The sequence below is a fragment of the Atta colombica genome, unplaced genomic scaffold (genome assembly GCF_001594045.1).
Source record: "Atta colombica isolate Treedump-2 unplaced genomic scaffold, Acol1.0 scaffold238, whole genome shotgun sequence".
Lineage (NCBI taxonomy): Eukaryota > Metazoa > Arthropoda > Insecta > Hymenoptera > Formicidae > Atta > Atta colombica.
Window position 1 is genome coordinate 690,643 of NW_017259336.1, and position 23,565 is coordinate 714,207.

At 32.1% G+C, this 23,565-nt stretch overlaps 1 protein-coding gene across 2 annotated transcripts in view; it reads left to right on the forward strand.

The window, feature by feature from the left end:
- LOC108688709 (serine/threonine-protein kinase 32B-like) overlaps positions 1 to 23,565 on the forward strand; it is a 27,208-nt gene that overhangs the window by 2,382 nt on the left and 1,261 nt on the right. For both annotated transcript variants that reach the window (XM_018195062.1, XM_018195063.1), the window contains exons 2-8: positions 5,458 to 5,992; positions 9,033 to 9,088; positions 10,049 to 10,217; positions 12,645 to 12,842; positions 20,048 to 20,137; positions 20,761 to 20,927; positions 21,603 to 21,883. In XM_018195062.1, the coding sequence (XP_018050551.1) occupies positions 5,944 to 5,992; positions 9,033 to 9,088; positions 10,049 to 10,217; positions 12,645 to 12,842; positions 20,048 to 20,137; positions 20,761 to 20,927; positions 21,603 to 21,883 (1,010 nt within the window). In that variant the 5' untranslated portion in view covers positions 5,458 to 5,943. The remainder of the gene's footprint in view (positions 1 to 5,457; positions 5,993 to 9,032; positions 9,089 to 10,048; positions 10,218 to 12,644; positions 12,843 to 20,047; positions 20,138 to 20,760; positions 20,928 to 21,602; positions 21,884 to 23,565) is intronic.

Sequence of the window (23,565 nt, forward strand, 5' to 3'; positions counted from 1 at the left end):
TATATATATAATATTTATTAAAATGAACGTATGCGAACGTATGCGAAATGTAAATAATACTCTAATCCAAAATCTGATACGAATTTTATAGATCGCACAAAATTTTGCGAATATGTTATTACTTAATATGTATATTTGCATTTTGATGTACATAATATGTGATATACCTATACATATTTTATATATAGATACATGTATTTTATATGGATACATATATTCATACACGTATTATGCAACACATAAAATATGTGACTAATTGGACTATATGGAATATGGAATGAAGATCCGTAGGTATTATTTATGGATCTCAATTTGCAGCGGAAAAATTACAACTTTCATTATGAAATTACTTATAAACTCTCCAATGCAGTACAGAGAAAAAGTTATGGTATTCGCTACAACCGAATAATTGTGATAATTTTCGTCCATCAATACAAAAAGGATTACAGGGACTATAGTACTATGAAAGTGATTTATCTGCTCTTTAGCAATGGTATTTGTTATATAGATGTTATAATTATAATGATTATTTAGCTATGGTTTCGATATGCGATCAGATTATTAATCGTATAATTTTTTCTTAGGGCGAAAACCTGAAAATTTTTGTATGTATGTCATATGTACATACATACATATATAACAATCCATATATAACAATTTCACTTTTCACGTTTCTGCTCTAAAGAAAAAATTACATGATCGATACCTTGAACATCAATCGTAACTTAAAAATACTTTTGAACGTTTTCTACTTTTGAAAATCTGAATTAAGCCTCAAATCCTATATATGCTTTGAAGATAAAACCCGCAAACTTCATTCACGATAGGAGTTTTATATCTTCAGTTAGGGCGCGTATACATTTTAACGAAAAAGCAGGAAACGGAAAAGCATTGGCCAATCAGAACTCGTATTGGCAGTAATAAATAATACAAAAAGTCGAAATTGTCAACTACTAGCACGAATTCTGGCTGTGTGAACGCGCTCTTGGATATGCACAATAAAACACTTTATTTATAATGAAAAGATTTTCACAGATCTTTGCGAGTTTTAGCATGAGGGGTAATATTAGTTATAACAAGTTGGTAATAGCCGGCAACCGTTAATTTCAGTATTGTGATATACCTATACATCTCTCAAACACACTATTTACTTTGGGAACCACATTGAGAGATAGCAATAATTATTCGGTTGGGGTAACCATATACTCGGATATTTCAATCGAACATTACTTATCGATAAAATTACGTTATAATAACCGTATAGATGAGCATATCTATCAATATAATTTAAATTCACATAAATTTCTTTTCCAAACATAGAGAATATTATAGTAACAACCATAGCAATTTTTTCCGTGAGGGAAATTCTCCTGGACGTAACTTCGGAAAATAGCGCATCTTTTTTCCGTACGAATACAGTTCACACGGAGCTTATACCTGCTCATCGAAGCATGCTGTTTAACGTACAGTATGTCACGTAATTGAATTCGACATCTTTCATTCGTGTTAGAAGACAAGCTTGTCAAATCCGCATTATATTACATTACGTGTAAATCGGATTTGATGTCAGTTGCAAATGAAACTTTATTAAGGCGCTCACGTTCAATTCAACGAATAAGCAAAGAACCTCGCTACTAATTATATGGAAAACTGGGTTCCGATGAAATGAATTAGTTTTCACATGTGAACGATTGAAAGTGAACGATAGTAATACAAATCAATGATTTTGGGAAACAAATTTCTTCAACATATTTACTTCATTAGACTGTACCAATAACTTCAAATCGATAGCTTCAAAAAAGTGACTTATATATCTCTTTCATCTCTTTATATATTATTATTTATAAATATAGTGAACAAAAATGTCATATACAATATGGCTCAAATGATAAATAGTTCTTGAGTTATGATGTTAAATAGTTCTTGAGATATGATGCTGAAAGGTGTAAAACTTTTGTTCACGAAGCATATTATAATATAACAATTAATATTCTCCCTTTTTCATCATTCTTTCTCCATCATACACGATAATAAATGATACACCTTTTTTTATCAGCACTTATTCGTAAAGTTTGGATCCTACCTTTGAAGATAACAAATCGAAAGTCGTCCGAGTGGAGATCAAAGTTTAGCAGATTTTTTATTCAATTTTTAACGAGAGCAGTTAAAATTTGCCTCGATCTCGCTACGCGCTATACGTCGAAATGTATATTGTCAAATAAAAGGAAACATCTTTTTTGCCACAAAAGTTGTTATTCAAACTTCATTGCGTTTCCATATTGCGCGATTATTGATGTTAAAAAGTCACGTGAGTACAGCGAAACTCACTCTCGCAAAGCTTACTTGTAAATTAGTATATAAATTAAATAAAGTGGATGGAGGAACAAGAGTGAACCTTTGACATTTCAAAACTCATTTAATTAACAATAATTTAGTGATAATCGAAGAGCTTTGGATATTACGGATAATGACGCTAAGTGATATTCTCGAAATTTATAGAATTGTCATTTCCATTTTTATATTTTTCAATGTTTTACTGACAAATATTTAATATTTAATACAGCTATTTTTTCTTCGTCTTGATTTATCTCTTAAAGAGGTTTTTGCCTTACATTTGACAATGTCGAGCATCACGATGTTTTGTTAAAACACACGCCGCCACGTTCCTTTTATTGATAAAACATGATGGTAAAGTAAGCATGATGGATGAATAGATGATGTATGTCTCGACAAATGTGTATTCCGAACTAACATCACCAGTCGAGATCGAACGAAAATGTCGAGATATGTACACGAGGAATTCATTCACTCTAACGTTTATTCGACAACCTCGATGTTGCCGACGATAAGAAAACTCCGTCATGGGAGAAGTTTGCCTATCTGTAATGGAAAGTTTTCCTCGACGTTTTTGTTTGGAGGCTGCAGAAAAACTTTTTACATTCTTTTATGAACGCTCTAAATGTTAATTTTGTTTCCTTGAAATAAAAAAAGAAATAAAAACTTATCCTCAGTTGCAAACCTGTAATCAGTCTACAGTCGCATTAAACGATAATAATTTTCCGATATCCGTCAGACTTCAGTTTTTTTCTACATTTTTTTCATAATCCAGATTCCGCAGATGAAATTATAGTCCAATTATGAATAGCAAGACATTATGAATACAAATGATGACGTGAATCTGTTTGTAAGTGGCGTTTTAGCATTTCCGTGCGTTAAAACCAAGAGACCAAGAAGTAATTTAGATTTGTTATCCGTTAATACGCTGCATTGTTGTCAATATTGATCATATCGAGATTATAATTGTTTATCTGACGAATAAAGGAAAAATGAAATGAGAATGGATACGAAAATGGCGATGTCATAATCTCAAAAAGCTATTACGGTTCGCGACTCGTTTGTCTAATGACGGGTTATAGTAAGGACTTCACAAAGACATAGTGCACATGAGTGGCCCTGCACCAAGTAATGTGAAACGCACCGACACCGAAGCTTCAGCATCACACATAACACCTCGAAGAACACATATGTAATGGTGCGAACGGCGTCACGTTCCTCGCATCCGACATGTCTCTTACGATATAAATTTAATATCCTCGCACTCGTCGCTAAATTCGATCTCGAGTACTTTTTCGCGTACTTTTCCCGTATACGACGATCCTAATAAGCTCGATTCATCTTCGGCGAATATAATATGACACTTCTTCGTTGTAGCGGTAATCATATCTGGACCCTTCCGAATGGAAAGAAAGTTTCCTTGGTACACGAGCATTATATGAGGATGACAAGTATAATATAAATTCGTAACTTCGTATTATTAATAATTATTTGAAATTTTATTATTACACAATCGTATGATATAACTATTGGGTCGTCCGGAAAGTTCGTGCCGCAAAAGATTTAAATTTAATAAATGAAATTAAAAATTTAAATCTTCTGCGTTTCATTTTCCTTCAAATCTTCCTTCAAAATCAGCACGAACTTTCCGGACAACCCAGTACATTGCAAATTTATAACTAATAGATTATTAATTATAATTTAACTATTTAACTAAAACTATTAATTAAAATTTAATTATTATCTAAAATATACAATAATTGCAGATATTATATAATATTTTAGTTATTATATAATTATTAGTAATTTAAAAGCTACTTGTCATTGTACATATTTCATTCTTTCCGAATAATTATATCGTTCTTTTTAACGCGAAAGCTTCTTTTATCTTCTTCCATCAACGCAACTGATTTTATAGCAGGCTTGTTTAACGCATTCACAATTGAACGCGTTACTCATTATGGCATTAATATTACCCAGTTAAAATAATTATGTTCTGTGTTAAAAGATAATGAAGCGTGTTTCGAGCGTGACTCGTAACTAGGTCGAAGATGAAGATCCATAATCGAGCATATAAATAATCAAGTACGCGTGTTCAACATGTGCGTATGACACATGGATCTCCATTCGTGCTGCAATGCCTGCAATTTCGGATGGTAGTTACCTATATGTCAACGTTTGCTACCCGTGCTAACTAATCAACGTTGTTAATTGACGTTATGCGTTCCGTTCGCTCGGTGAATCATACACAGAAATCCGCCGATACAATGTTACGAAGAGAGAACCCGTTGTCTCGTTGATAGACAGAAACGAGCGATTGTTCGCTCAATCGAAACTACTTACGAGAATGCTCCAGAATTCATTCATACAAAAGAGCTCTCCATTGTCATTCGATAGGAATAGCTTCAGCATTTTGAAAATCAGGCTGCATCGCCGTTACTGTAGATCCTTTCCTCCATTTTTATATTTTTTGTTGTCCGTATGCAAATACACTTTCTTTCATTTATTTTCAACGCATGAAAAATTTTTTAACATTTTTACGCTTTTTAAGAATGCGAATAGATAAAGAAAATGGGTTTTTCTTATACATTATTACACTATTAATGTCGAATTATACCTAATTTAAGTTATATAATCATAAATTCTATAAATCGTTTCTGTCAATTTACTTAATTTTACTAAAAACAGAGTGGAGTTAAATAATTTAACAAGAAAATGTATTAAATTTGATTCAAATTTAATTTATTGTTTACTAATGCCATTATGATATGAACGTCATTTACCTTGAAACTAATCATAGAAATAGATTGATTTATATTTGACACATACAGAAGTTAAAAATAACAAAATATTATTTTTATTTAACTCAAGAGATTGAGTTATCATTACTCCTTTGATGTTTAACCGTGAATGGCTCTTGTTGACATAGTTAATATTAAAGGTCATGTTTGTAAAAATTACAATCAGATTTAATTAGGTGAGACTTGTCTTCTAATCAATCCAGCATACCCACTAATTTGACAACACCTCGTATATATCGTCCATCACAGTTCATTACTCTGTTGTTTCATCCGAAACTAATTAAAGTGACAAGGATTAATGACAGGAATACATCTGTTACAGAGATCAGTAGTCGTCGACGTTCACGTCGTAAGACTCGATGTGTTACGAGCAAATGCCCCGCATTGTCGACTCAGGGATCATCGACGGTGTTTGCAATTATCCCGCGCGTTAGCGCGATCCGTTAATTAAGCCGCTCGAATCAGCAGCGGCAGGCTGCTAATTAACGCCGATATTCGCCCCGCCACTCTCGACCTGACCGGAGGATATCGCCTAGATCAGCGACTGACGGATTAAACGAGAGGCCATTTGCCACACGTAACGGCGACACTTCTTTCTTTCATCAGTGTCTTCCGATCGTGGAAGATGATGCACGTCGTCCGATGAAGGTGGGGCCGCCTGACAAGGCGTCGCGGCGCCGTGACAATGCAGAAATATGAGACTTCCCGCTCCGACCGGATCTCACCGTCATCTTCGTTGGCAGTACGCTTGCACCGATGCGACTTACAACGGTTGCCGACGAGTACGTCCGACGTCTATTGAGGAAAAATGGGTGCCAATCAATCGACCCGGAGCGCGCCCACCCCCGGAGAAGAAGGTAATACCGTCTGGCTTACGAGGTGGAGAACGCGCGAATCTTTTATGAGCTATGGATACGTTACGCGGAAATACTGAGAATTGACTCTCGGTTACGTATGTAGGCATACACACACACACACACACACACACACACACACACACGCACACGCACACACACTATGCAGTAGAATTCAATATTTTATGAAGTAACGGAAAGAATAGACGCAACTCTCGACTTCAAACACGTTCAAGGAATAATTTAGCTCTCTATTCTTGAAGAATTTTTTTTCTATTTTCTGTGAAGGAAAATATACAAATAACGTTAACATAGTTTTCAAGTAACTAAGTTATTAATAAAACTATTCTTACTTATTCTTTTATTGCGATCTCCTTATAGCGTTTACCTAAATTTAACTGACGGAGAAATTAATTGTCACGCTAAAGATAGCAGTTTGCTGATCGAAACAATTGAATAGAAGCAATTGAATTAATAATAATTATATAACAAAGATAAAAAAAAAGATATGTTGAAGTAAAATACTTTCTATAGATCTTGACTCTGATTGAGGTGAATTACTTTTATAGCAAGAATTAAAATGTCCTTGATTCATATTTATTATTAAGACATTATTAAAAATGTAAATATTAGAAAGGGATGCCATCCCGAATTATAACGCTCCGCTTAGTATCGTATAATTCGCATAACTTGAATTCTTGCTGAACGGATACGCATAGATGACTTGCATCGTTTCACAGGAGATCACCTTATTCTATCATGTTTATACCTCGCTGGGATCGTAAGCTCTCACAATATAACTCACAAAATACGCGATACGGCGCGACGTCGCGTGGAAATATTCGCCTACGATTCGATACAGAATATCGAGCTGTTGCTGAAGCTATTAATAAATCTTTTCTGTTGGTTGTATCGACGGTCCCACGGACATTTAATTTCGTCTGGAAAAATCCAATATTCAATCCTATTGTAATTAAATTTCTAGAAAGAAGTGTCTCTTCCACAATTTTTTCTCTGCATGATTTCTATTTAACTTCTGTGACGAATATTAAAAATATAGATTTTATCTTTTTTATCTTTTCATCTAACAAGTCAGTCAACAACTTTCAAACAAAGTCTCACTTTTATTTTTAATATATTTATATTTTATGGAATTCTATTTATATGTTTTATACAAATGTAATGTATGTTTTATACAAAATATGTTTTTTATTGTATTCGGTTTTTTTTTAAATGTACACTTACTTATAAATAAATATAATTTCTGTAACTTCTAATAAACATAATTTAATCATCAGTAGACACAACGAGTTAATAACCTGATTTATTTTCAAAACTGCATATTTTTTTATCAATCCCTTTTTACTTATTGCAAAATATCTTTCACGCTATGACTGCTTGACTTCCTTGCTCAAAAAATCTTTTTTTCTGTTTTTAAACAGTCGATTTAAAAAAAAAATTAATTAAAATTGATGCATTACAACTCAACACAAGCAAAAGAAAATGCCGGATATAAAATACTGTTGTGTATACATAGAGATTTATTTGTATACTGAGGATTAATATTATACACTCTTATTAGAGAGTTTTTACAATGTGAATCCAGATACGGTGAACCCTAAAATCACATCATCTTTTTCTTAATTAGTTGTTAAGAAGAAGATAACCTGATCTTAGCATTCATCGTAGCTGGATAAACAATATTACAAAAATTCTCTAATATTTTTAAATTTCTTTAAAGCTTTTTTAATATTAAGTTCATGCACTGTTAAAAGATCTCAGTCTTATTTTTGCATTATAATCTGCAGGAACTCTACTTCCAAATTGATTAACTTTATCGTGGTGAGAACATAATTCCCACGCAAGACAAATCTGGAGAAGATTAAACTCGAAATTTCTCAAGTTGTTTGAGCCTCTCCGGTTATGCGGTTTGGCTATTTCAAAAAAACCGGAACTGCGTGTTGATGCAATATAAACTGTATGCCTATACATCCATCGAGATCAATCCCTGTGAGGATATGTAGTTTATGCATGCTTTTGATGCTGCATTTGTAAATACTCCCAAATTTTTCGCGGAAGTGATAAACTTTCCAAACAAATCTCTGTCAAAAACTGGGATTTTCGCATTTATTAAAGCGATAGTTCAATTAACAGTCACATTTCACACAATCGTGGTAGTTTAATTAATAGTTACAATCACGAGTTTGTTGTCTGATAAAACACCTTTATGTTTCGCACAAAGAGAACAAACACTAGCAATTTAGAAATTGACTTATTGATGAAACTAATGTCAGTATTAACGAGAACCAATTCCGATGAACGTCGAATTTAATCCGGGAACAATCACTTGAAGGGATATTTTTGTACTATAATGCCGAATAAAATGTGAATTGTTATAAAATGAATATTGTTTTCTTTTTTTTTGTATTTTTTTCTTTTTTTTTAAATAATTATTCTTTACAAATTATTCTTTAAATATGCAATTCTATCAAAAATTCGCAATAAAAAATCATTATATTAATAAAATGATTATTTTATAAAAACACTATCATAATGGAATAAACTAACATGCTTCCATTTAATGTATTTGTTTGATTTCTACTTATTTTTTCCAGAAAATTCTGAGTAAACCCATATTCATAATGTTCTCAAATGTCAATAAAGCGGAAAACAATAATATACAATTTGTTTAATTTCTATTTTTTTCATGAAATTGTGAGAAAATTCATATCCATAATGTTTTCATGCATATGCTAATAAATTGGAAAACAAGCAATAATATTTAGTATCTTGTTAATAATAGTAATTTTAATTGGGATATAAATACCTCAGCTGAAAGAGAGAGATCATTTACATAAAAAATGAGATGACTACTCCCGAGTTAACATTTTACAAAAATGCAAAAATACGATGACGAATAATTTTGCGAACCGTTACGATATTCATCCCAATCGCACTTCAATAGAAAGGGAGTCAATGTGCTACCCATCGTTAAATTCGTCATTTCGCATTACCTCAATTGATTCACTTTTCTCTGTTGCAGTGAATTTCGATCATTTTCAAATCCTACGCGCCATTGGGAAAGGCAGCTTCGGCAAGGTACGTCGTTATTTTGCAACCGAATCACGAAGGAATGCTTACCGTTATAAAACATTTTCGCGATCCTTGTTTGCGAGTTCAACTTTAGAGTCGGTCCAGACTGCAGTTTCCCGTTTATCCCGACAGGAATCCCTGCAATCTATGTTATTTTTTTGTGTTTACATACATGGTAACAAGCTACTGTTCCCTGCGGTCTCGCTAATATATTAAATCGTGAAATAATTTACATGTCGCTTTTCAGCCGCACGGAAATCGCATTTTAAACCTCGGGAATAAATAGTAGGATTTCTTTTTATTATTAACATAGTTTAGTTTCTTTTGATTCACGCGAATCGTACATAGTCCATTAGTTACTTTTCGAATGCGTAAATATATTATTTAAAGAACGTGGACCAACAGACACACATTTATTCGTTCCGTAATGTAGGACGCGGCAAACGCGAATTGCATTTGCCGCTATAAAATGCGTTACGCTCTCGATCGTAAAAAAAAGCGCGTCCCACGCCGCTTTTATATCTATCAGTAAGGTCGTTGCGAAAATTTCGAAACTCGTTCCCTCACTTTTTATGGCAAGTACGCAATACTCCTCATTCTTGAACATTAAAATGTAAGAATTAAATGTTTATAACAGACAATTGCAGTCAGACAATTTGCTGCTTGAAATTGTTTTTAGTTTATTCCAGATTTTTTTACAGAGAAATTGTAGTATACGAGACGTTTTCTTTTGAATAACGCGTAGCGATGCAAAACGAAATATAGTAAATATCAACGTTACAGTTTTACCACAACTGTCTGGATAAATAAACGAAGATTTTTTTATTGTCTCTTTTTTATTATTATTCTGCAGAATTAAATACTCCGCGAATATCGAATTCACCGATTCGAAAAAACTTGTAGACGGTTTTAACGTAGAAGTCAAGTTTGTAGAAATTAAGTTTCGAATGCAATTGCTACCTACAGGTCTGCATTGTACAAAAACGTGACAGCACCGGCAATATGTACGCCATGAAATACGTACATAAAAACGAATGTGCGGAGCGTGGTGCCCTGAAGAATGTGGCAAGGGAGGTGGAGATCCTGTCGAAGTTGGAGCATCCTTGCTTGGTGAATTTATGGTTCAGCTTCCAAGGTAAATAGTTTTTTGAGACAGCGATCACACTCAGTCATTTTTCTAAATCTCATGGAAAACACATAAAATACAAAGATGTTCTTGAGGTCTTGGAAAAATTTTTTCATAAATTCTGTATTACTTATTTCTACCGTTTCGTCTCTGTTTCGATTCGTTGGCGATTTGAAAAATATTAATATTACAATATTTTTGTTAAGAAAAAAAAAATTTTAATTATAACCAAAAAATAATGAAAATTGAGGCTAAAATAGGTTTTTTTATGAAAATAGCTTTTTATCGAAAAATTAATAACAAATTGCTTATAGATACAAGCGAACGATGTAAAAAACAATTTATAATGTATATATTTATAACTATGAATTTTAATGAATGCTAAAATTATAATATTTCGATCGTTATGTATTAATATAGTATATAGTATAATAATCGCTTTTCATTGTAATTAATAAAAATCGTGATAATTAACACGATGAATAATTATCAGACAAATTCACGAGAAAACGATCAAAGACAGCAAATCGTTTACGGAGTTAATAAATTTATAAAAAGGATATTTATAAAAAGGATAAAGAGTCTTTGAACACTTTAAATTGGTTTTTAATAAACATTGTAATTTTTCTCTACTCTTCGATTTAATATCTTTATAATTAAATTTTAAATTTTTTTCTTCAAATCACGTTTATATTTTTAAAAAAGTTTTAATTTACTAATTATTTTATTAATATTACGATATTTATTTATTACAATATTTTTTCTTTCCTGTGGAAATTGAACAAATAATATTTCTTACTTGTATGTTAATTTTTATAATCTCAATGGAAAATTTTATTTTCTTTTTATTTAAAAAAGGAAGGGATATATTACAAAAATGCAAAATGAACGACTCTTGTTATCAAATCTTGAAACTATAGATACAATGTCTTTTTTTTTTAATTCTTTTATCCAGTCAACAAATGCGTATTAAACAATTATGCTTATCTCGCAAAAACACACAGCATTTTATATTGAAAGAAGCTGAGTCCTCTCAACGGGAATACGGATGGTGCATACAAATATTTATGCAAAAACGAGTAATATAAAGCTCGCCCAGTTGCCGTGAAGACTTTAATGAGAGTTCGTCTGCCAACTCTGTGGGGTCAAATATTAAATTCTATTATATATAAATATTAAATATTATTCTAAACGAAATGCGCATATTACTTGTAAAAACAAAATTATGTTGTCGAATTTTTTCGTTAAATGTTTTGATGGAAAGGTCGCAAATTAATTTTTAAATAACGGAGTGTAATCATTAAAAAAATTACTAGGATTCTCCTCGTGATAAATCGATAATAATTGAGCAATAAGAAGCAATACAAGAAATAATTTCGAAATAATCTCGAAATTGTATTTGTAAAAAAATATTTGTCATAAATTTAATATTTTTGATACTTTCCGAATCGAATTCAATATTGAAACATTATTTATACACTTTGTTCATAATTAGATAAATAATACAATTTATAAATAATAATTTATTATAATTTATTTTATAAATAATATAAATTTTGAAAAATTTTCTGGTATTTTGCATAAAATTGTATATAGATGTAGACATTAATATATCGTTATCGTGTGACAATTAGCAGATTACAATCTCTGTTACTGAGATTACAATTTCACATACCTTGTGTCTATACTGTCTACCAGAATAATCAAGTTAAAAGTTTCCTCCGTATTGAGCCATCATGCTTTCTGTCTTCATTTGTTTTATTCGAATAACTCTTTGTGACACATTTAACAATACGTGAAATATATAAAACGAATCAACGAGCACGTGGATATAAATTGAACGCAGTTTAATTTTTAACAGAAGCTCTATTTTAATCTCTGAATTACTTTTTAAGTGTAATTTAAGTGTGTTTTTAATTGTACTTTGATCTTTGTGATTTAATCAAAACCCCCGTGAATACTTGCAATATAATTGAATAAAGAAACAGTAAATTATGTAAACAAGATGATAAAATTTACAATTTCATGAACGATGTAAATTACTCGATTCGACGAAAATATATCGATTAACGATATTATACGCAAACCAGGAAAATGACAGCAATCTCGATAATTTTGTTTTGTTTTAATTTTGTTTAATTTTTTTTAATAAACGTTGCGTCATAAAATTCACATGCGGTTTCGCAGCGCGTCTATTTGTTGAAAGTTCGCTTATATTGCGTATTGTTTGAAATCGGTTTTATGGCTCCGTACGTGAAATATCGGGACAATAACGCATCTCCGTGCTTGACTGTACTGGGCCAATATTGATCGGTCAACCGTTTGACGAACCACGCGTCGCTCTCATCTCGCGAACGCGTGTGACTGTGACAAAAAAGAACAATTTTAGGGGTGCGTAGAAAGAGAGGATCAAAAGTCTGTCACACCCTGTTACAGACGAGGAGGACCTCTTCATGGTGTCGGATCTACTTTTGGGCGGCGACCTGAGATATCATATCCAGCAAGAGATTGTGTTCGGTGAGGAGAGCGTTGTGCTGTTCGTGGCAGAAATCGCACTGGCGCTCGATTACTTGCAGACTCATAGGATCATCCATCGAGATATCAAGCCGGACAATATATTGCTGGACGAAGAGGGTGAGTCGATGATCTCTCTTCCGTTTGTCGATGATCTCTCAAACCCTTATCTTCATCCGCGCCAGCTGCAGTGATCGACCGCGGTGATCGCAAGAAAATAATACAGATAAAGATAATTAATCTCGTCGAGAGAACTTAAGGGATTACACTTTGGAACCTTCAAAAAAAAGATTATTTTTGAGAATTTTTTGTGCAAAATGGATATAGTAAATTAAAAGTTTATAAAGATACATTCATTATACATGTATTGAAGTATACAACAATTTTTTTTAAAGAAAATGGCGATACTGTAGTTGATTGAAATAAGTTGATTTTCGGCGTATAATTACTAAGAAACAATTTGAATAAAAGACCAAGAATTTTTATTTTCTACATAACATTTATTAAAGGAGTGCATAGGAGTTTTTAGAAATATATTTTTTAATAAAAATTATGAACCGTTTGAAAAAAAAAACAATCATCACCAAAAAATTTTGCACAAAAATGTTAATAATAATAATAATTCATAACTAATCGTAAAATTGTTATTTCTGAAAGTTTCAAATAAATCGAATAAAAATTGTAAAAGTTATGATGTATACCGATTTGAAAAATGTCGTTTTGAAAAAGTAAGGAAGCACGCTTCAAAGGATCAGCTAACTTTGTAAATATTTTGAATTTTCTATTTCAAATGGGATTATATTTTTATATGTATAAACTATTAAACTTTAAACGAAATAAAATTTTCGACTATTTTCAAAGTTTTAAAATAGTGTAACTTCTTAATTCCGCAAGTGCCATGGGATTTTCTGAAAGTTTTTATTTAGCTAGGAATGTCGGAAAAACACCCCGAAAATCTGGCAGTAATGCAGCATCGTTTTACATAAAGTGATAAAGCTCAATGCAACTAAATATCTCTTACTTTGTAACTTTATGTAGATTTAATTTAGAGGTTTAATTCGTAAATTATTTAATTGTTTTACCTCCGAGAATTCCGCGTGTATATGCATTTGCATTTATAACATGAAAGGTATTATCATAGGAGAGAGAGCTTGTAATTGTTAAAATTAATTATTAACAAAATTAACTGCGATTTAATTATGATATCGTGTAAAATCGATGCGTTACATGCGTTCATTAAATAAAGCTGTACAGTTTATTATGAATTTTAGAAGAAGAATCATCGCGAAAGGATTTAAAAGGACATGACGTAATCTGTACGGCGAGTAAATCACTCGACATCCTCTGTCACCATTTCAAGTCATGGCTTTAACAATGGTCACATAATCCCGAGTTTCATTTAACACAATGCAAAAGTTGCACTCAATGTAAACATGCGATGAGCACTCGACTAACCGCTGCGGTGAATGTGGACGTAAATAAACTTTAAATCTGATCAGTTAGTTTTCGCACGTGCGCGTTTATAAATCGAACGAAAGAGCAAATCTTTTCGACATATTTATAGAAAAGGAAACGAGAGATTTCCCGAGAGAAAGGATAAATTTATTTCTTCGCATTTACAATATTTACTATATTTTTGTACTTAAAGCACCAAAACTTCGCATTGACGAATTTAGAAATTTATCAAAAGAGAGTCATAAATGAATTTTTTTTTTTAATATGAAAAGAGAGAGAATATTAAATTATTATTTAAATTATTACATTGAAAAAATATTATTTAAATATAAAATTTATAAAATCTTTTATTTAAAATTATATTAACATAAAAAAGAATAATATAAAAGAATCTATGTTCTAGGAGGTTTCGTAAATTAAAAAATATTTTTGGAATGTCAAAATGTGGAATGTATCATGTTGTGATTAAGCATTTTAGAAATATTAAAAATATATTATTTTTTATTCTTAATTTGTTATTCTTAATTTTATTAATAATATTATTATTTTTGTTTAACAAATATTTTTAAAAAAGATTTAAAGGGAGGCATCCATACGATTCCTCTGTAAATTCGTCAGTTTGGTGCGTCGCAAATCTCAAAATAGCTGTCATTAAGCTAGAATTAAGCTCTTGTCCAATGCTGACTCTCGTTTGCATATCAAGCGCCGATCTAGCGGTCACCAATGTCGGTGACACTACAGACAAACGTTTCTAATCGCGTCCATGATTCAGTTACTCCAAAACGCCAAGCAAGAACCGGATTATCCTTCGGGCGAGTGAATCTCACACGACGAATGAGATTATTCGCGAATACGAGCCGCTGCAATCGGCGGGTTTTAGCGGGATTAACAGTCGCCTACGTTCTCGCGCCATTCATCCGCCCATCACGTTCACCCTTAATCTTATGAGATTAATATATATCCTGAATGTGGATTTAATAGATTGTGACGATATAAGATACTACGACGACGCGTGCGGCGCGAAAATTACCTGCGAGAAACAGCACTGCCTACATCGTACTAAGTGTAACGATTTAACAAATGTTTGTTTCGTAAGCAGAATTAATAAATTGCGGCTCTTTCGAGGAAGGATTTTCTATTAGTCTAATAGTCTTCTGAAATTACAATTTTAAAGTATTATCTCTCAACTAGAACTTCGGAAACTAATCGACACCTACACCTTACAGAAGTTTCATTTTCGATCATGGGTGTATCCAGGGGAAGTTTCGAGAATCCATTCCGAAATTTTGTATATTCATTTATTCATTTTTTATTATAAAAAATACAGCTTTACTTTTGACTCTTGAATATCTTTTTATTGCTACAAATATTTTTTTTTTCCATTACGATGATATAAGTAGTTTTTGAAACTTCCATTAGTTAGAGTTTTGACAGAGTGTCCAATATATCAAAAAAATTTTCGCAAAGTTTTTGAGCCAGAAAATAGAAGTACGATTGATTGGTATTCCATTCACAACTACACACTGTCGTTTTAATAACTGTATGTATTTTTTCAATATTTTTTTCAGGAAAATATAAAATTGCAATCATTTTCAAAATGAGGAATGAGAAAGAGATCTAAGCTCTCTAAAATACCCAAAAAAGCAATTTATTAATGTACAAAATTGCTGTTTATGTGACGGAATTGATAAATTCCCTCCCCCTCTTTCCTCTAAATCTTGAATACGTCCATGTTGTTCAATAATATCGTTATCTTTAAGGGATAAGATTTCGAAGGTTTCTTTCAGGATCTCAATGCGGCTCACGAAATTTTATAAATAAAATAAGCAAGGAAAGGCCTTATTATATATTTTTTACCAGATATTGATACTCTCTCGCGTATCTCCAGTATTTCGCTCATTTTCAGAGATTCTTGAGAATGACGAAGTGTTTTTCTCTTGTTTTATCAATGTGAAATGCCTCTCATCCTCGCACGAGAATTCAGAAATTATCGGTGACATTTTTTCCGCCTTGCTTCTCTCCGATATCGATTTATTGTCAAAATATTAAGGACTTCGTCATAAGTTGCCATAAAAGGGAAAAGCCGAGTAAATCTTGAGAGAAACTAAATAATACAGACATTTCTCGGGCTCTTGAGATCTTGACTCCTTAGATTTATATACATTTGTTAGTCGAACGAAACGAACAAATATAAACAAATCAAGAGCAAGAGCAAAAGCAATCCGCAAGGCAGATTAGATTGCCGCGCGATCGAAGGCCGTCACCGCTTGGACACCCGCGAAAATTCTATTAGCATAAGCGTAATTAGAAAATGATATATTTGGTTACGTCCGGGCGATTGCCTTATCGATTTTCTGTTAAACGAAAATTAAGCTTGTAGCGGTAATGATAGCAAACAATGTGGCTACATTGTACCATCTTTGACGTTGGCAAAATAACGAGAGTGAGAGACGAGATGAATAAATGGGGATGACGAAACAAAAAGAGTTGTATCCTCGAAGGTTGGATCCTCTTTAATAGAAAAGGTCGACAAGGGTGAGTGCGATTGTTTCATCGGGAAGTACCTCAGGGACGTGAAAAGCAGATACGTACATTTATGATTCCCATAGAAGGGAAAACAGGAAGGTTATCCTAATTTCCTCCTGCACCTGGCCGACGGCTGTTTGAATCCCGAGATTGCCTCTGCATCATTTAAAATTACACACTGTGTGTCCCTACTGTTATCGCCCGGCTTTCATATCTGGCGTAGCGTGGGACCCATTCAGCCGAGGAAAATATCGCCCGAGGGACACCAAGCGATACAAAATACAGCTGTTCCGTGTGTGGATTCAGGCCAGACGACATAACGAATAACAGGGAGAGCGGGTCTCAATCGATTTGACTTATGTGAGAAGAGAAATCGATTTCGGAAATCAATCGAAAGTGAAAAATGCTTCCTAGAAATTGGAATTGCGACAAAATATCCTCGAAATTTCCTTGTGGAGGGAATTTATTGAAGATGTATTACATATATTTTTGAACAAAATATGAAAACATTATATATATATTATAGATTTTTCTATATTTAGGAAAGTATTTATAAAAGTAATATAAAAAGTTGGCGACGATTTAGAATCTGAATAAAAAATTATTTTGATAAGAAGCAAACATGATTTTAACAAATAACTTAAATAAAATGAGAAAATTTTAATTTAACTGTAAAATTATGTTGTTAAACATAAATATTAATCTTATTGAACTGTTTCATTTTTATATGGAAACTATAAGTTTTTAATTCCTGTCATTTTTTGCTAAAACTATATACCTGATAGCATTCTTAAATAATTGTCTAAAAAGAAAATCATTAAATAAACTAATGAGTAAATCTTTTTCTTTTACGATAGTCTCTCGAAGTCTTCTCTTAAAGGTCACTTTACTTGCTCGCTCGCTCGTAATTCCATTATCGCAATATCATTAAAAATAATTATAAATCTAGAATATCTACGTAGTTGAGGAAGCTAAGGGAGCGAGGTAATTTAGCATAATATAGCAAAATGAGGTGCGGTTAAGAACTTCGGAGGGCCAACCTGTAGTTTGATCTATAGTCTAGCATCTTGCGCATGAAACTTCGTTCTTCAAAGAGAAAATCACGTAGAAACTACTTTCATTAAAGTCTAAAACGTAACTACAATGGCGAACGGCGCAAAATTGTAAAGATATGATAGACCACTTCTCACTTCCTTCCACATTCTGCGGTGCGGTCGTCGCAATTTATTTCGTTAATTTTATCTAGACACGATTTCGCGCACGCGAGATCATGAGATGTCAGTAGGAAGAGGCAATTTAGTAGATTGAAGCCATCAAACATTTCATGAGCTAGTCAAAGTTAAGGGAACACGTCCAAAGGAGCGTCTCTAATCTATCTTGAAGATATACGAGTCAGTGAGTTTTGCAACGAAAGGTATCTCTCACATTATTCACGAACTAGTTGTTTAAATAATATATCTTGTTTTTCATTTCCGTAGACGGCTGTCGATACCAAAACTGAGTAGTGAACGCAATAGATATTGATTGTTTCCATCGGAAATTGTTATCGAAAGCTTATACTTTTAAAAGTGGCTGTAAAAATAAACGTTTCATTTTAAAACATACGCTCTAGCAAATTGAATGGCTAATAACTTCCACTTTTACAAATTTTAAACAATTTTATTAGCGTTATACGCTTTATTATTTTTTAATTATAAATTGATTGAGTAATTGATTGTAAAAAGTTATACGACCAACAAATATCGGTTTCTTATTTCTATTGATGAGCAATGAATGATAAACGATCACCTCAATGAAAAGATTCTACTTTCCATAGAAGAAGTCGTTAATTTTTATATCCCTTCGTGTACAAGAGAAGCTATTCTTCCCTATGTATACGCAAACTACCCACGTGCTTGGCACTAAAATATGGAACTCAATTACAATAGGGAGATTGTGTGTTATTGCGATGATGTGTGCGTCAGAGTTCATTCTCTCTCTTCAGTTTACATCGTTGCTCGAGCCACATTGTGGTCGACATGATGTTTAGAAAATGGCAACGGATAAATATTGCGGGTATAGCGTGGTGCACGCGAGACAGCTTCGACATATCGCGTTGGAAAACCAATATTACGCGCGCGTGCGTGTGCGTGTGTGTGTGTGTGTGTATGTTGGGTGTGTATCCATCCCTTAATAGTCTTCTGATGACCATAGATATAGCTATGCGATATATAGTTAGAGTCCGTTAAGCGTTCATCCTACAAGAAACATCTAAAGATTGCGAACTCACACGTGTATTATTCACACGTGTTAATTGCCATATTATTATACCCGCGTATCTTTTTATAATATCTTTTTATAATATCTTAAGCGAGAGCTGGGAAATATAGAAAAATATGCTTTACTTATATGCCATCTGTATAATTTAAAATGTTAAGGCCTGTATTCGTAATTAGTTCTTATATTTAATTATATTATTTGATTTATAAGACTTTTTAAGTAGGATGTCATAAATACAGAGTATTAGCATCATAATTCCTAAATCAGATTACTTGAAGACACGTGAAGATTGAGATTGAAAATGTGACTAATAAGAACAAAAAAATTTTATTTTGATTGGTCAAATATTAATTTTTTAATCTCAATCTTCAATGCATAGTCCGATCTGACTTAAGACATTACTTAAGACGATCTTAAAATAAAAACGAAATGTGAATATTAGTCTAAGTTTTGGGTTGCAATAAATGCAAGATTGATCAGTTAAATTTTACTAATAACATTGATCAACAAGGTTTTGATAACATTGGTAAAATCTGCATTTTGTGTCCTCTGTTGACTTTGTTTTTTATGTCTCTGTTGACTTTGGTTTTCATTCTGATATTCAAAAAGGCAGCTATAATAAGGCAAATAGCATGGTATTTTTGTATAATCAAAGAGACTTTGTTTTCCAAAAATCTAAATATAACGAATTCTCTTCCCATACATTTTATATAAATATATCAAATGAATTTTGTTGTGTGTGTCGTTTCATTATGAAATCACAAAGTATATCGCTTACAAAAACTTTGAAGGAAGTTTATAATTTAGATTTCACAAGTTAAAAATCAGAATAAAAGTTGGATTCTTTTATTTTGTGCTGTATACATTATTATATATATCTCTTTTCATTGTTGAAAGGAAAGAAAGGAAAATTTTAAACTTATCTCACGAAGTAAAAAGTGCTATTTTTCAATATTAATCGATAATCATTACGTGTAATTGCTGTTTTCTTTCCTTAAGAGGGATGTTTCAAGGCGCTTAAATATTTCATTTAATTAATTATGAGCTTATGATGGCGGACTATAAAAGATAATTTGCTTGTCTAGGCCACGCCCATGTGACAGACTTCAACATTGCTACTGTACTCGAAAACGGGCAATTGGCAACTTCGATGTCTGGGACAAAACCATACATAGGTATGTTAACGAATAGTCTCACGTCCATAATTTTATCTTATTCCACATACTTACATTTTTAATCACGTCATTTTAATTTGTTATTTTCATTATTTAATTTCGATATTTTAATTTTTATTTTCACAATATATTCAATATATTTAATTAATTTCAATATCGTTTTCTATATATCATATTATTATTTAAATTATGCACGCACATTTCTCTCTATACATATTTAATACAAATGCATGTCAAGTTTATAATTTATAATTGCGGTCAATTTTATTATTCTTATAAATTGTTTCTGCTGATTGTTTTTTCTTCTTGTTGTCTTCTTGTTTCTTCTTTATTCATCTTATATGCTTAGCTATGCTCTCAGCTTTTACTTTATGAATAAAAAAAAGGTTCGTGAAATCTTTAAGTGAAAGCTGCGTCTTCACATCAAACAAGATGTTGCGCGGTATCAAGAGAGATTCATATCTAGAGAAAAAAGGTCATATTTCAAAAAGAATAACGAGCTTCCTTTGTTTTCATGCATTAGTTCAAATCTATCTTTTGTGTCTTCTTTAAACTCGGAGCCGCTCTCGCGAATAACATGACCGGTATGCTTTCTTGCATTTCTTTTTTTTAACACGGATTAGCCCCGGAGATTTACATGTGTTCGTGTGAGGAATATGGTGTCCTCGGCTACGGATTCGCGGTGGATTGGTGGAGTCTGGGAATTCTCGCTTGGGAGACCCTAGCCATGGAAAGACCGTATCCACTTCACTCCACAACGTCCAACAGGGAGGCTCTGAGAATCTTGAAGGTAAGATATAAGTATAACAAAAGAAATAAAAAAAAGTTAATTGAGATGTGAGATAAAAAAAAGTGCGTCGCGTGACATTCTTCATTTTCTCTTTCTATCTTGTCCGAAGTTACAAAGTACAAGTAAATTTTTTTAATTTAATTCATTCTGAGTAATACGTATGTTGTTTTAACTGTTAATTAAGATTACAACATGTCTCAGCTGTAACATTAATTAAGGACTTGTCATGAGCGCGCCGTTGGAACGACACGTGCCATGACGTGTTACAGTGTTCTGCCCTATACGTCCATCCGCTTGCGTAACACGAGCATTTTAACATGTAACATTCTAATTCTAAATAATTCCGAAAGTAAATACATGGGATATACAACGTGAAATATCATGTATTTCAATATATAAGATCTTGGAATTACATTCGTGATTATGAAAATAATCTAGGTCTTTTTATTTGGAGATAATCAGGATTGTTAATCTTGAAGAATTATCTCTCAATAGTTTATTAAAAAAAAAATTTAATAATGCCTCTTTTTATGAAATAGTTTTATATAATAAAAAGAAGATCTTGAGGTCTTGAATCCTATTGTCTCCTTTCACAACAAATGTTTATGCTCACTTTTATTTTTATGACAAATACGAGAAGAAATACTTATATGATACGAATATTCCATTTTTCAGGAGGAAAGACCGGTATTCTCACACTGGAGCCCGTTGATACGTGATCTTCTGGACCGCTTGTTAACTCTTGCGCCGAGTGCCCGAGTGTCGTGCTTGAAAGAACTGAAGCAGGCGAAAGCGATGAGAGATCTGGACTTCGACAAAGTGCTGAACAAGCAGATAAAGCCGCGTTTCACCCCGCCGAAGGATCACCTAAATTGTGATCCCACCTTCGAGCTCGAAGAAATGATAATCGAGACGAAACCGCTGCACAAGAAGAAGAAACGCCTGGCTAAACAGAGGTTGGTTGCTTTTCGCGATCATCATTCTTTTTATTGTTAAATTAAATTCGAGCGAAAATTTCGCTGACGAAAATAATGACACAGGTTGTCAAAATATAAATATATAATGATGAAAATAATATTTTATTTATTTTTAATGCAAATACACCCAGAATGTTTATATCTAGAGAAATATAAAACAGAAGTTACAGGTGTGTTCGTATTAATAATACATCAAATAGAAATTTTCAGTGAAAACTCATTTACTATCTCAGAGGATTGAAAATAAGATTTTTACTATAAAATTTGTGATAATCGCAGTGTGCTGCAAGATATTTAAAAATTTTCTACATTATGAAATACCATATATGAAGATATTTCTGGGAAAAGATCCTTTTTAAAGTAAAGCTCGTGTCGACTAATATTCTTACAGAGGAAAGACCCCTATTATGAGATACCGAGTTCATTTTCGGTAAATGCTAAAAGTTTATGGAATTAAAAAAAATTTTTTTAAATAATAGATTATTAAAAATAGATTTGGAAAGGGATTTAATAAGCTGTAAGATAATATTACATAAAATTTAATTCAAATTTAATTCTTTTTTTAAATTAAAGGAATGTAAAAAATGAGCAAATCGCAAAGTTGAAAAATTGTGCTCCTAATATGAGATGCCCCGGGAAATCGATAGTAAAATCGGTATATCAGTATATCAATATTGCAATTAAAAAATTTTATTTAATGTTTTTAAAATACAAAACGAACACAGCCAGCGTGCGCAAAAAATAAGCATGCAATAGATTATATTCACACTGAGAAAATATAATCAATTTTAATAAATATTTAGTTCAATACTGCCAACTAAATATTTACTTACAGTAAATAAATATTTATTCAATAAAAATGATTGTTAAATTAAATTAACATTTCTTGTATCAAATAAATATATCTTTATATTTAATAAATATTTAGTTGGCAAGTATTCAACTAAATATTTATTAAACTGACTATATTTTTTTTCAGTGCAGAACTCGTCTTAAGATAGTTGGAATCAAGCAGAAATAGGCACTCGATATTCATTCCGGTTGTTTTTTTTATTATTGTACATACATTTATATTTTAGCAACGATTTTTACTATGACATAGGAACATGAGTTATTTCATATTCGAAATACTCTGGATATCTCATATTACGATTTTCACGCCTTTACGATCATCAAATCTAACTTTTGTAATTAAGCAATTCAATATATCCCACATTTTTCTATTAGTACGATCTTACTCTATCACTACATGAAGAATTTATTGTCAAATATTTATTTATTAAATAATAAACAAGGTTTAAAGTCATCTCAATGAAACTTGAAAATATCCAAATTCTAAAATCTTTTTTTACAATGACTATAGGCATGATCTAATAATGAACTTTCTACTAAATACAATAGTTTTCAATCCAAGAGCAATAAATTTATGGTGGAACCAATAGATAGCGTTTATTAGTTTAGCAGAAACACCGCTATCTCATATTAGGCGCTTATTTTACAATAGGCGGCTTTCCTCTAAATTTAGAATCATAGTATATCATATTTTTTGTATTCTTAAGCTCGTTATTCACAACCGCAGTAAAAAAAATACTTAATTATTTAATCTCTTTTACACACACACACACACACACACACACACACACACACACACACACACACAC